The sequence below is a fragment of the Pholcus phalangioides genome, unplaced genomic scaffold (assembly GCF_987345545.1).
Source record: "Pholcus phalangioides strain wild (caught in Gottingen) unplaced genomic scaffold, Ppha-v1.0 ptg000011l_1, whole genome shotgun sequence".
Classification (NCBI taxonomy): domain Eukaryota; kingdom Metazoa; phylum Arthropoda; class Arachnida; order Araneae; family Pholcidae; genus Pholcus; species Pholcus phalangioides.
This window is the reverse complement of record NW_028301604.1, coordinates 29528344-29541530: the sequence shown is the minus strand read 5'-3', so window position 1 is coordinate 29541530 and position 13187 is coordinate 29528344. Positions and strand designations below refer to the sequence as shown.

At 36.4% G+C, this 13187-nt stretch overlaps 1 protein-coding gene across 1 annotated transcript; it reads right to left on the bottom strand.

The window, feature by feature from the left end:
* Positions 1–1435: 1435 nt before the first annotated feature.
* LOC149080318 (uncharacterized) lies at positions 1436–2670 on the bottom strand. Its single transcript, XM_089238714.1, has one exon. It carries the CDS (start codon positions 2569–2571, stop codon positions 1762–1764), a length of 810 nt encoding a protein of 269 aa, XP_089094840.1. The 5' UTR covers positions 2572–2670; the 3' UTR covers positions 1436–1761.
* Positions 2671–13187: the final 10517 nt, after the last annotated feature.

The window sequence follows — 13187 nt, the reverse complement described above, 5'->3', positions numbered from 1 at the left end:
AGATATCAGCGGAAATATTTTGCGATCCAGGAATATGGCAAATGTTCGTTGTGAACTGCGATATATAATCTAAATGCCTTAGCTGTCTAGGTGAGCATTTTTCACTTTTTTGTCGAAACGCATAGCACAGTGGTTTATGGTCACTGAAAAGTATAAACTCACGAGCTTCAAGCATATATCTGAAAAATTTTATGGAAGAATATGCGGCAAGAAGTTCTCGATCGTATGCGCTATACCGTGTTTCGGTGGGTGAAAGTTTACGTGAGAAAAAACCTAGCGGTTGAAGACCATTGTCCGTCACCTGGTGCAGTGCACCGCCTATAGCATAGTCGGAAGCATCTACGTGTAGAGCTAATTGGGCAGACGGGGATGGATGTGCCAGCAATGCGGCATTAGCTAGTAGCTTTTTGCAATCTTCAAATGCTTTCAAAGTTGATGTAGACCACACAACTTTTGTTTTGTCTTTTCTTTTTTTCGTAGAACCTTTCAATAGATCATGCAGTGGCACTTGTGTCTCAGCTGCATGCGGTAGGAAACGGCGATAAAAATTTATGAGACCTAAAAATTTACGCAATTGCTCAATTGTTTCCGGTTGCTTGAAATCGAGTACAGCTCGCACTTTGTCTGGACGAGGTGTGATACCCGATGGTTTGATCACATGTCCCAGAAATTCAAGCTCAGAAACACCAAATATGCATTTTGACACATTTAAAACTAAGCCATACTGTTGAAGACGTTGGAATATTTGTTTTAAATGAATTTTGTGTTCTTCGGCATTTTCAGAAAAGCATAGAATGTCATCAAGATATACATAGCAGAATGGTAAACCTCGTAATACTTCATGCATGAACCGCATAAAAGTTTGAGCGGCATTTACGAGACCGAAGCTCAATCTTGTATACTCGAATAAACCCCAAGGGGTTGTGATTGCGGTTTTTGGTATATCTTCTTCGGCAATGCCAATCTGATGGTATGCCTTGAAGATGTCTAGTCTAGAAAAAATAGACTTACCATGCAATTCTTGAGAAAAGTCTTGAATATGTAGCATCGGGTAAGAATCAAATTCCGTAACACTATTTAGACGACGATAATCACCGACAGGACGTACAGTACCATCCGCCTTGGGCACGATATGTAACGGAGAGCTCCAAGGGCTTTTGGAGGGCCGGATAATCCCTTGTTCCAAAAGGAATTCAAACTCGGTTTTTACCTGTTGTTGAATTTTTGGATTGAGACGGCGAGGTTTGGAAGCCACCGGTGGTCCTCGAGTGATGATATGGTGTCGCGTCACATGTTTCACTGTTTTACCGATCTGTGAAGGGTTGAAGACATGCGGGAATTCTTGAAATATAGCACTGTATTCAGAATCTCCAATGGTAGTGACGGAAGGTTGTGTTGTGGGCTTGATCGATCCGAGTACCCATAATGATGTTTGCGAATCGATGAGTCGTCGGTTTCGCACATCAACGATTAGGTTGAAGTTGCTGAGAAAATCAGCTCCAAGTATTGGTGAAGTGACGTCAGCTACGAGAAATGTCCAGGAAAAAGGTTTCCGGAGACCTAAATCAAGTTTCTTCACCGTGGAACCATAGGCAAGAATCTTGCTGTTGTTAGCGGCGAACAAATGGAAACTTGGATGTAGTGCTGACGAATTTTTTTTAGGTGGGATAACAGAAACTTCACTGTCAGAGTCAACAAGGAAATGGTCACCCGTAACTCTGTCAATCACGAAGAGCTTGCTGGATTTGTTGCCCGATTCCATCATACCAGCGATGATGGAAGGTCGTCGTTTTTTTTCTGGTATTTACAGGGCTGACGGCAGTGGCGAGCATTCTCACCAAACTTGTTGTGATAGAAGCAGATATCCCGTGCTCGACTTGAACGAGATGTTGAACGCCTAGCTCGTCGCTGTTGGGAGCTACTGCGATATCTCCCTCTAGAGAGTCGATTCACCGTAGCCGTTAGCTCTGCCACTTGTTTGGTGAGCGTTTCGATGGCTGATGTCGAATCGGTTCGATCTGGAGTCGACTGCATTTGAGATGACGACGATGGCTGGATTCGACACACGTAATTTTGGGTAGTGACTTCAGCCACTTTGTCGGCTAGGACAGCAAGTTGATCTAATGGCTCACTCGAAACCGATAACACTGCTTGAATATTTTGCGGTAAGCGTTGCATCCACAAGGTGCGCAAGAACTCGTCAGTGACTTTGTTGCCGGAGAGTTCTTTCATCTTTCGCAGCAGTTGACTTGGCTTTTGATCACCCAGCTGTAGCTCGTTCAGAAGTTCCTTGACTTTTTGATGTTCCGTAGCAGCGAACTCCTTTATGGGGCGATCCGACAAGGCTTGATAGCGGTTGATTGCCGGAGGATTTAATATCAGATCCGAGACGAAAGACAAGCATTCTCCGTCCAAGGAAGAGACCAAGGCTGCATACTTCGTGTCATCGTTAGTGATTCCACTGAGTTGAAAAGCACTGTTGCACTGTTGAATCCATAGTTGGACATTCGATTTCCAAAACGGAGGTAATCGAAGTCCAATCCTCGAAACTTGAGCATTTTCTTCCGCCATCGCTCAGCTCCAACGGGAGAGAGAGAAAAAAAAGAGAAGACGAGAGAGGAGGAGGAGGAGGTCACACCAGGAGAGAAGAAGAGCAGACGATGATGCGTGGGCGAGAGGGGCCTGTTTTGAGGGAAGAATTTAGCCATCGTAACCACAGACATAATGGAGGCTCGGAAAGAAGAAAATTTCCGAAAATGCATGAGATGAAATCTTCAATGAAGATGGACTTTTTTTGATGGTTAATGTTCCGAAACGTCGCTGGTCACCACTGCGGAGTCACCACACAGAGCCACAGCTTCGGAATAAACATTTATTACGACGACACAAACATGATTATCTTGGTTAATGAAAAAGGAAGGCAGACATAGAAATTTTCGAACCTCACGCTTTCGTGTGCAGTGACTCTCTGCTCTGCTGTTTTCCAGACGGTCGTCTCCAGTACCCGGGATCACGTGACACACTTGAGGTCGTTGACCCGACTCTTGGGGGGTCGTCTGCGTGAGACACCACACATTCATAGCATCATTAAGGAAGCGTAATTTTCATATTTACGGAATAAATGCGATAAAAGTGAAATTAGCCGATGTAGATGAGTAAATACGAAAATTTTGATTTTTATAACTTTTCCTCAAAATTTCGAAGATTTACAATTTTAAGCAAAAATAGGTTGTGATTTTGCTGAGCTTTTGAATTCTAACTCGTGAATTAAGAGTTCAGGACCAAACTATATATCCATTCGCGCACGTTTTGCGCATCAAGTTAATTTTGTCATGCACGCAAAAGTCAGAGCCATTTTTTTCAAAAAGACAGAAAAAAGTTTGACAGCAGCAGAAGAGTTTAAATACATTTATTTTACACGACATTCGATGCAACAAATTAAACTCTGCAGCATATACAGTGGTTTTAAGCTGGGGTCTATCTGACGCCGTGACAACACTTACATCAACTTTGCACCCAAATCTTGTACTTTGGAAAGCTTCTCCAAGATAATATTTTTTGCAACGTTATGGCATGGTATGAAGTCATTGATAAATAGAATCATACTACTTTCAGTAGTCATCTAAAAGACTTCTGTTGATGGCCACGCACATGTTAAATATAATGAAATTCTACTACCTACTTTGCAAAGGCAGTTATTCAAAGTCTTCGTAGTCCCGCTGATAGCAAGAATGCTGAGCCAACCTTCGGTTTACGAACGTCTCGGTTTGCGTAAAATTCGGTTTACCAACAACAAAGATCGATTCGGTTTACGAACACGCAAACCGGAAAATATTTGACTAAATTCGAAATGATACTGGCGAAATTGAGGTGTCTACGGCCGCATTTCGATTTTTTTCAAATGCATTCCTCCGAATTCGACTCCTTTTATCCAGCTCATAGATCATGTCATTTCAAATTTTGGGACGGTTTTCATCAAAGAAATTTTTGAAACACGTTTTGCAATAACCTCTGACACATATATAATTAATACTATCTAATTTCTAGAAACATCATTTTAATGTCCCACATTGCTCATAGAACTTATTGATGAAGTTTGGCAACAAGTGACTTATAAAACCATGAATTCGGTTTGGAACGCATTGTAGCCAGATTGCTTTGCAGGCAGAAATTTCGAGAGCTTTGACACCGAGATTAATAGATGAAATTAATCAGACTAGACATGGGTACAGCTCTGCCCATGTATAGCATATGTGCCCGTTTTTTCGTAAAGTCTGGATTTTCTCTGGAAAGAAGTGTTTTTAGTGTCAGTATGAGTATTTCAATAGCTTTCGAGTTATTCACTTGAGCGTGAAAAAGTGCAAAAATTGACACTGTAGGAATCTTCGGGGTCTTAGAAACGAATGAATCTATTTTTACATTAATTCCTATGGGCAAATGTGTTTCGGTTTGCCAACCTACCTCAGGAACGAATTAACTTCGTAAACCGAGAGTTGACTGTATTATATACCTACAACGCCGTTACTACTCACAGAGGGAAGTACTATTAAAGAAGAAGATATGGAGAGACTACTGAAATATTAGCTTTTAATTAAGTACTTTATTACTTCGCTTCAAAATGAAACCTGAAGGAAAAATGTATCGTTAGTTTTGTTCATTTTTGCGAATACTTGCGAAATCTCCGATTTAGAAAATTTTATTTTTGCGAAATTTCGAAATTTTATGCGCAAAATTTACGTATATCACATCATCAGACATTCGTTATTTGTCATGATCTTGAGCTGATGAACCTCTTACTGGGACAACAAAGAAAATATTTTTAGAGAGCCAGCGGTTCTCATAGACAAAATACATCTCCCAACACTTCATATAAAACTCGGCTTAGTGAAGCAATTCGATAAAGGTGCTCAATAAATAAAGTGGCGAGTGCTTCCAATTAATTTGTAAAACGTTTCCTGGACTGAACAATGAAAAGCTGTGAGCAAGGATTTTTGATGGTTCTCAAATTCATAAATTTCTTAAAGATTCGAAATTTTCAGCATTTTTGACGGATATTAATCAATATCCGTCCAATCCGGTCGATCTTCAGTTTGATCATGTTTCGTATCGGTTGTTGAGAATTTTTTGACAAAGCAGAGAACGATGAAGAATTGCTGTAAAATACGATTAATTTGTAATTTGAATTTAAAAATTTTCAAACGTTTGAAAAATAGGCTGTTAATATATGAGCACAGAGGCGCATTTTCTTCTTAGTTACTTGGTCCAATTTCACAGACAATCGGAGTCATTTTAATGACGAGAGAGGCGGTTTCATCAAGATGTGAAAGTAATGGAACAGAAGTATCAAGGCAAGCTCGAGCCTCGCGTATGATGGCTGATTACTCTACCGAAACCTCCTATGAAAGACATTCAAAACCCATAACAGAAAATCATGCAAGTGCTTCTCCTTGAATTAATTTAATATCATTTTGTGTTCATTTTAGTGGACAAAATGCAACATTATAGAGCATATCATTACTGCATTGATCTATTCTGATATCCTAAATATATTCCCTTATTTTCATTCCATATATTATACGATATATAAATGTATACACGATATGTATAATGTATATTATATACATATGTTGTTTTACTTTTATTCTGAACATAAATGTACCACAAATTTCGTGTGACGTGCATTGCTTGCATATTGAAATCTGATAATTGATTGGAGTGTTTTTAAAGATGTGCATTTATTGATTTACAAATACGCATTATTTTATTATCAAGGACGGGCTTAAGCATTTTGTGGCCCTCGAAAACGGAGTTTCCTAATCCCTGAGTAACCATGAACACACCCTGGAGCACGCCAGGTTTACATAGGCAGAATGAACATCAAACTATTATTTCATAGTCAAAGAAAAAAATTATTCGACAATAAATTTAAACGATATTGCCCGCTGCTTCCAGACATTTAAAGGTTGGAGAGCTGTCAGGGAAATTGAACCGATTACCTACCCAGGACCTCAACTTCATACTCTTTCGTCCGGGCAAGTATGCATTATGTATGCCTTGTGTAATTTTTTAAATTTTAAAAGAAGAATTTAGCAACCCATCGTCCGGAGCACTAGATCCACCTCCATCCTTTACTTCACTTAGAGGAAGGGGTTCTGTGAAAACCCTAGGCAAGAGGAATAGGGTTCGATGTCTGAATTTTAAAGGTTTTAGACAAAATTTTAAGCTACAGCGAAACTTCGATACAACGACTCTGCAGACCAAGAAAAAATGTCGTTGTAGATTATGTAGGGATTATATATCGTTATGTCGAGAGGTAACAATTTAACATTAGAGTATAGGCATTTTCAAACAAGGCTTGAAAAAAATATCGTTGTAGAGTAATTTATCGTTATATTGAGTATCGTTGTAGCGAGGTTTAAATGCATTTGCTTTGTTGAAAACAAATTTTCTAAATTAAAATGCAATCAAAGTATTTTTTTTCATCACGTTTTTGCGGCCCCTAACATTTAACGCCCCGGTAGCGGCCAACCTTCACTTGTCCAAGTCCGGCCCTAAGTATCATCAGTATTGACTTCCGATTTATGTATTGATTACTTTTCATGATTAAATTGATTACTTTTCATGATTAAATTGATTACTTTTCATGATTAAATTGATTACTTTTCATGATTAAATTGATTACTTTTCATGATTAAATTGATTACTTTTCATGATTAAATTGATTACTTTTCATGATTAAATTGATTACTTTTCATGATTAAATTGATTACTTTTCATGATTAAATTGATTACTTTTCATGATTAAATTGATTCATTCCATTGATTCAAGCTTTCTAGTGATGTAAACTCCGCTCGCAGATTTAAATGCGATTTGTGTGCTGCTTATGTAGTACTACTGAACTTTAGTTTTCACTTTATATTAAAAATTAGAGCGTTTGAAAAAAAATAATGCCAGATTCACACACAGAATCAGCACTCAAAATTACCCTGAAATCACTAAAAAGTTTTTTTCAATAAAATTAGTGTTGAGCAGTCTACGTGTCAAAGCACTCGAAATTTCTGCCTGAAAAGCAATCTGGCTACAATGTATCCCAAACGGAATTCATGGTTCTGTAAGTCTAGAGCCGCCCTTAGAGGTGTGCGGTTGCACCGGGCCCCGCACTCACGGTAACTTATTGGAGGCTTCCATCAATTCTTAAATTATTTCTTGCATTAATTCCAAATTTTCATCAATTCTAGAATTTTTTCTTCCGTTCCTTTTAAAAAAAAAATCAATTCTGTTATTATTTTTCTAATTGATTCTGAATTTTCATTGGTGTTGGATCCATTTTTACCGTTATTTTTAATCCTCAATTCTAAAATTTTCATCAGTTTCTGGAATATTGTTTCCTCTCATTACTTTGAAACTACCTTTAAGTACTGAATTATCATTAATTTTTTTTATTTACATTTTATTGCGTATTTAAAATTGTTTGTTAGGATATTTCTCAGCATTCCTGCATATTCTGAAATAATAGCTGATGATCTCCCCCCCCCCCCCACAAAATATATAAAATCGGGGCTAAGGGTGTCCTAAACATTTTTGATGCCTTGAAATTTTTGAGATGGCCCCGTGTCTGGTAACGGCGTCCCTGTGTAAGTCACTTTTTGCCAAGCTTCATGAATAAAAATTATGAGGAATGTAGTGTATTAGTGTATTAAATTATGTTTGCAGAAGTCAGCGATTGTTAATTCTGAGGCAGAGATTATTGCAAAACACCTTCTTAAAAGTCCTTTGATTTAAACCTTCTCAAAGTTTTAAAATTACTTTTTTATCCATGGGTTGGATAAGAGTCGTATTTGGAGGTACGGACGGCAATGTTAGAAAACGACGTTTCTCAGAAGAAAACAAGGCGACAACTGACTCTAATCCTCCCAGCTATCAGTCAATTCATTCTTCTTCATAGTACAATCTCCCATGGGGTCGGCAGCCGACATATCGATTCTTCTTCAAACTTTCCAGGAACTTATTCTCCCCCCCCCCCCATTCAACACATTTAGAAAATGTAACTCGAAAAATCGCCAGAATCATTCGCCAATAAGTGTTAAATTATCGATAAACATAAAATGCCCGATTTTGACCCGATCGCGACCAGAGAACGTACCTTAAAAATCGCCAGAATTACTAGCCAGTAACGTTTGATTATTGGTAAACATAAAATGTCCGCATATGTCCCGATTTCCGACATGTCCGCATATGTCTCGTCCGCTTTTAACCCCTAATCCTCTCTCTCCCCTATATAATGAAGCCTCTTGACCATTGTATTTGTCACCTGTAGGCAATTGACTTTATGGCTTTATTTCATCTATTGTACGCATCCCTTCCACGGGGTTAATGTGCCTTTTCTGACTTTCTTTGCTTCCTCTTTGCTTTCCTTTTCCTTCTTTTTTTCATACAAACCCCCTCCCCCCACAGAAAACGTCTTCCCCTCATATGCTTCGAAAGATCGTAGGGGGTGAACGTTGACCAATGATGTCAATATTAATACTAATTTATACCTACATAATCCTCATCACCCAATGGAAGGATCTTTCTTTGAAGCCGGTCTACCAATTAGAAAAAGGGGGTTGGTACCCCTCAAAACTACTTTTTGGAATCTTTGAGAAAATAAAAGTAGATTGATAAGTGCAAGCTAGAAATCAAGTTGAGAAAAAGATGTAGTTAGATTTTTGTTTTTTACACATTTTAATCGATTCCCATCAGGAGCGGCGATCATCCGTGACAAAAGGGATGGGGGAAAGGTAGGAAAGAAATTCTTACCACATTTTAAGTAAATTATGGAGGTTTAATTAAAACCTAAATTATGAGGAATTAACAGGGGGCAGATGGCGAAATTAGGTATAAAGAGTGATTAAAAGAGAGTTATTCCAACATCAAGTTAAAATTATTATAATTGAACATATAGTATTCTGTCTGTATTATGCAGATTTTGGTATCGTGGAAATGGATTTTTTAATTGACTTTTATTTGTGTAAATATAACTCGTTCTTTTCATATGATCATTTGATTAAATATTAAATGCTATTGAAATTTAACTGATTCTTTCTTTTCATGAGTCATCGTTTTATTCTAAATGTATATTGGACCACTAGGAGCCTGGGTTAATCTAGATAATTACATATATATATATATTCTTCCAGTGGTTCGATATAACAATACTGATCTAATGTATATGCGTATATATGAACTGACATCACATCATGCTCCCCCCCCCCAGACTTTCACGTCTATCTCCGCCTATGCTAAAATACTAAAGTTCCTAAAACATCAGTCACTGTTGGAGCTGGACGTGATTTCTGCATTTGGTACCGCTATATATAATTTGGGGTTTTAAATTATAACAAAATATCTTTTTCTAATGTCTGCTTTTCCCTGCAAGCTACCCTCAAGTCAAAAGTGGATCCTGTATTCAAGATTACTTTAAATCATAAGGCCGGAATTACACTATATAAGTTCCACAAAAGTTCATTTATGAAACATGGAAAATGCAACCAATAAGCGCATTCGAGCGAATGTAAAAGACCTTTTATAAAACTTTTAGAGCGTAATCCCGGCCTAATAGAACTATCGATGAGGACAAAATATAGTATTGATGAAATAACATTCAATTCTCTTCTGACAGAAGCACACTTTATACATTAGAGATCCATTCATTGCGTAATTACGTATTCAGAAATGATCCGTTTAGTTATGAGAATTTTACTGGGAATAAAGACACTCATACTGCAGCGATGCTATTTGCACACGATTTGATTTTATTGCAACTTTCGACAACTGGTGAGTGAATAAACACACATTTTATTATTCTTCGTCACAAACTTTCAAAACAGCTATTTTTTCATGTGAATTATACACCCTCATTTTCATGATACTTAATCCTCTGGTGTCTGACGTTTTTCTTTTGTTCTTCTGTTTTGGAACCACACTTTCACCTAGTAATATAAGTGAAATCAAAAATGAATAGATAAAACAGAAAAAAATTGTATTTGCTAGAGTCAAAAACGGGTTTTTTTTCTTTTTCTTGAAAAATAGGTCTGAAAAACATAAGCCGGTATGAATTGTTTGATTTTGTGTATCAGATGATTATACGGGCTGCATAAGTAATAGCACGCACGGTATTTTATTGGCGAATCGTTGATCCTAGAGGCATACTTCCAATTAGAAAAAGTATCCAAATCACGTGTAGAACTCGGATATGTTATTCATGTTGCAAGGGGTTTATAGCTGTTAAGGAGTAAAAAAATAACTTTTATACGAACACTCTGTGCTCAAAAACCCAGATAGAAAGTCGTTGCGCTGTATCTCCTGGTGCCATCAAAAACATTCCATGTTTTAAAGTGTGATATTCACTGAGATATTCGAATTTGAAAAATGGAGGAAAGTTTGGAAAAAAACAGCGTTAAATGCAGGTAAACCGTTTTACCCGCATTTAATGATGTTTTTAATGCTGGAATCAGGAGAAACTGGGCAACTACTTTCTAATCGGATTTTTGGCCACACAGTGTTCGTATAAAAAGTTAACTTCTTGAAGTATGCCTCTAGGATCAACGATTAGCCAGTAAAATGATGAACCCTGATGAACCCTATGAACCCTGTAGTAAATTTATTTACTTATTAAACATCAACTATGAATATCTGTACTATGCATAATTGTTTATTTTTTTTCCTTGCTTCCCGCTTCTTTGTTGAAAAAAAAATGAATTCCGGGATTTTTTTTTTTTTGATCGTCTCAATTTCCGTTATCCCGTGATTGAGGAAAACCCGGAAAACGTTAAGCCCTAGGACGCACGTATTTTCACCACTTATATGATTTTTTAAGGTCTGGACACACATATCTGCAGTGCCCGATCTGCGAGCGTACGTCATCACTTGATAAATAAATTACACAATACTAAGCAATGCAGTCGCTCACGCAACTCCGCATCATGGCACGACCTCGTATGTAACCGGCCTTTGCGTAGCGTTGTGACGTCACTGGAAGTAGCGCTAAACCTCCACCTCCTTAAGCCTAATGATCTGATCAGATACGGCGACGATATTTTTTGAAGTTTTTTTTCTCCCTGAAGAATTTGAATCACGTAACCAGTCGGGAAATTTTCTTAAAAGACATCGATATTTTTTTCAACTATATGACAAACATTAATGACCCATTTAAAAAAATTATTTTGCCCTTTCCCATTAGTTATGCACTGCACTATTCACTTTTTTTTTAAATTAAACAATAATTTCATAGATCTCTCTCATTGTAGAGAGAGAGTCATCTTAATTCCTTAATTTTTTTTTCTATTCGAATAGAAAAAACCAATCATTCTGTACAGTAGTATTTCTATAAATATGACACACTTTTTTTAAAAAATCGAGTGTTCCTAAAATTAAACCTTTGCAGAAATATCTTGAAACTTCTGATTTTTGAACTGATGAATGAGAAAAAAAAAAGCCTTGTATCTTTTTTACTCCTAAATATTATTTGATAGCAATAAAAGACACCATAATAATGTCAAATTGGAAAAGTTTATTTACATGTTTCAAAAATTATTGACGCAACTTTATTTTACATGAATATCACATCCTTTCATTGATGTAGGAAAAACAAATCCGTCCCCACATGTAATAAATTGAAAAATACACATTTGATAAATGATTTCAATAATTTGATTTTTCAATGATTTTCAGTAATTTCAAATATATTTTGATTTCAAAAATATGCAAATTTGATTTTAATGTACGTTGGTGGTTATGAGTAAATAGTACAGTCAAAAATAAATATATTTTTTGTGATCATCTGTGGCGTGTACCAAGTAAGACACTATGGAACCCCAATAACTTGAAACCCAAAGACTATCGAAAAATAATTATGTTGACTTAAGCAGATGTCAAGTTAGCGAATTTTATTTCATTTTGCTTCAATTTTTAAAATTTTTTTATGTATGTAATATTGTTGAACACACACACACATAATTCTAGATATCATTCACAAATTCATAAAAAAAATGTTCATATCTGCAATTTCCTACGAAAAGTTTTTGTATTGGGAATACTCTCAAAAAAATTTTAGGTGGAAGGGGCATATATTTTAATTGTTGGAAGATGTTATTTGTGAATGAGCATTGAAATTGACCAAACAGATAAATTTCCTCCCCTCATTCAAAACATATCAATTTAGCTTTCTCGCGTCTTCTCTCACACTCAAAAATCATTCACACCTGTGGCTGTCATATCAAACGGGTTGAGTTTTCAAGTTCCAAACAGAGAAATAACGGGAAGTAACCCTACTGAAAGGAGTGGAGAGAATTTGACGAATATTAATAAACAAATAGCAGAAACAATGAAAAATACAATTTTCCACATACGAGAGTAATGACGCAAAATTTTTGAACTGATCAACGCATGGGTGATTTCTGAGTACAAGTTATGGTAATGCAGTTTAAATCGTAGTCGACTTAAGTGGGATATGGTTCTCATGTATCAAATTGAAATATTTTCCCCAATGAATCGAATATAGTGGCAACCATATAAATAATAAACGGCGAGTTATCAAAGTTGCACTGTACTAAATTTAACGCTTTAAAATACTCATGTTGCGATACAAAAAAACAAGTCAGTGAATAAAATTGGAGGTGGATGTCTCCTTTCCAAATCACAGTAATGTTATATGAAGACATGTTTGCATTTAACGATTATTTTTTTAAATCATTTTTGTCATAACAGACTGTTCCGAATTATATCTGCACCATATTAAAAAAAACCCTACTTGGAAAGTATGAACAAGTAGTAATCCTTTGCCTGATAGGTATAATTGAAAAGAAACCAACGATAAAGGCAAAGGTATGATTCAAACGAAAGCATTGATTTTTTTTCATGACTTTTACATTAGAAATTCATGGCTTTTCCTTATTGTTTACCTTCATCGTTGGTCACCTCTTCGAATATTTAGAAAGTTTTTGCAATTTTCTATTACCTTTCACTTGGCATTTTTTCCTTTTTGTTTCAAATTCATCACGTCATTTTTTTTATAGAAATTATTTGAGAATGCATCAGTAATAAAACATATGTACTCATATACATACATGACCTCATGGTGTTATCCATAAATGTTTTTCACATCTTTCTGATAGAAAAACTTCCCTTTCAATCACTAAATTGCATA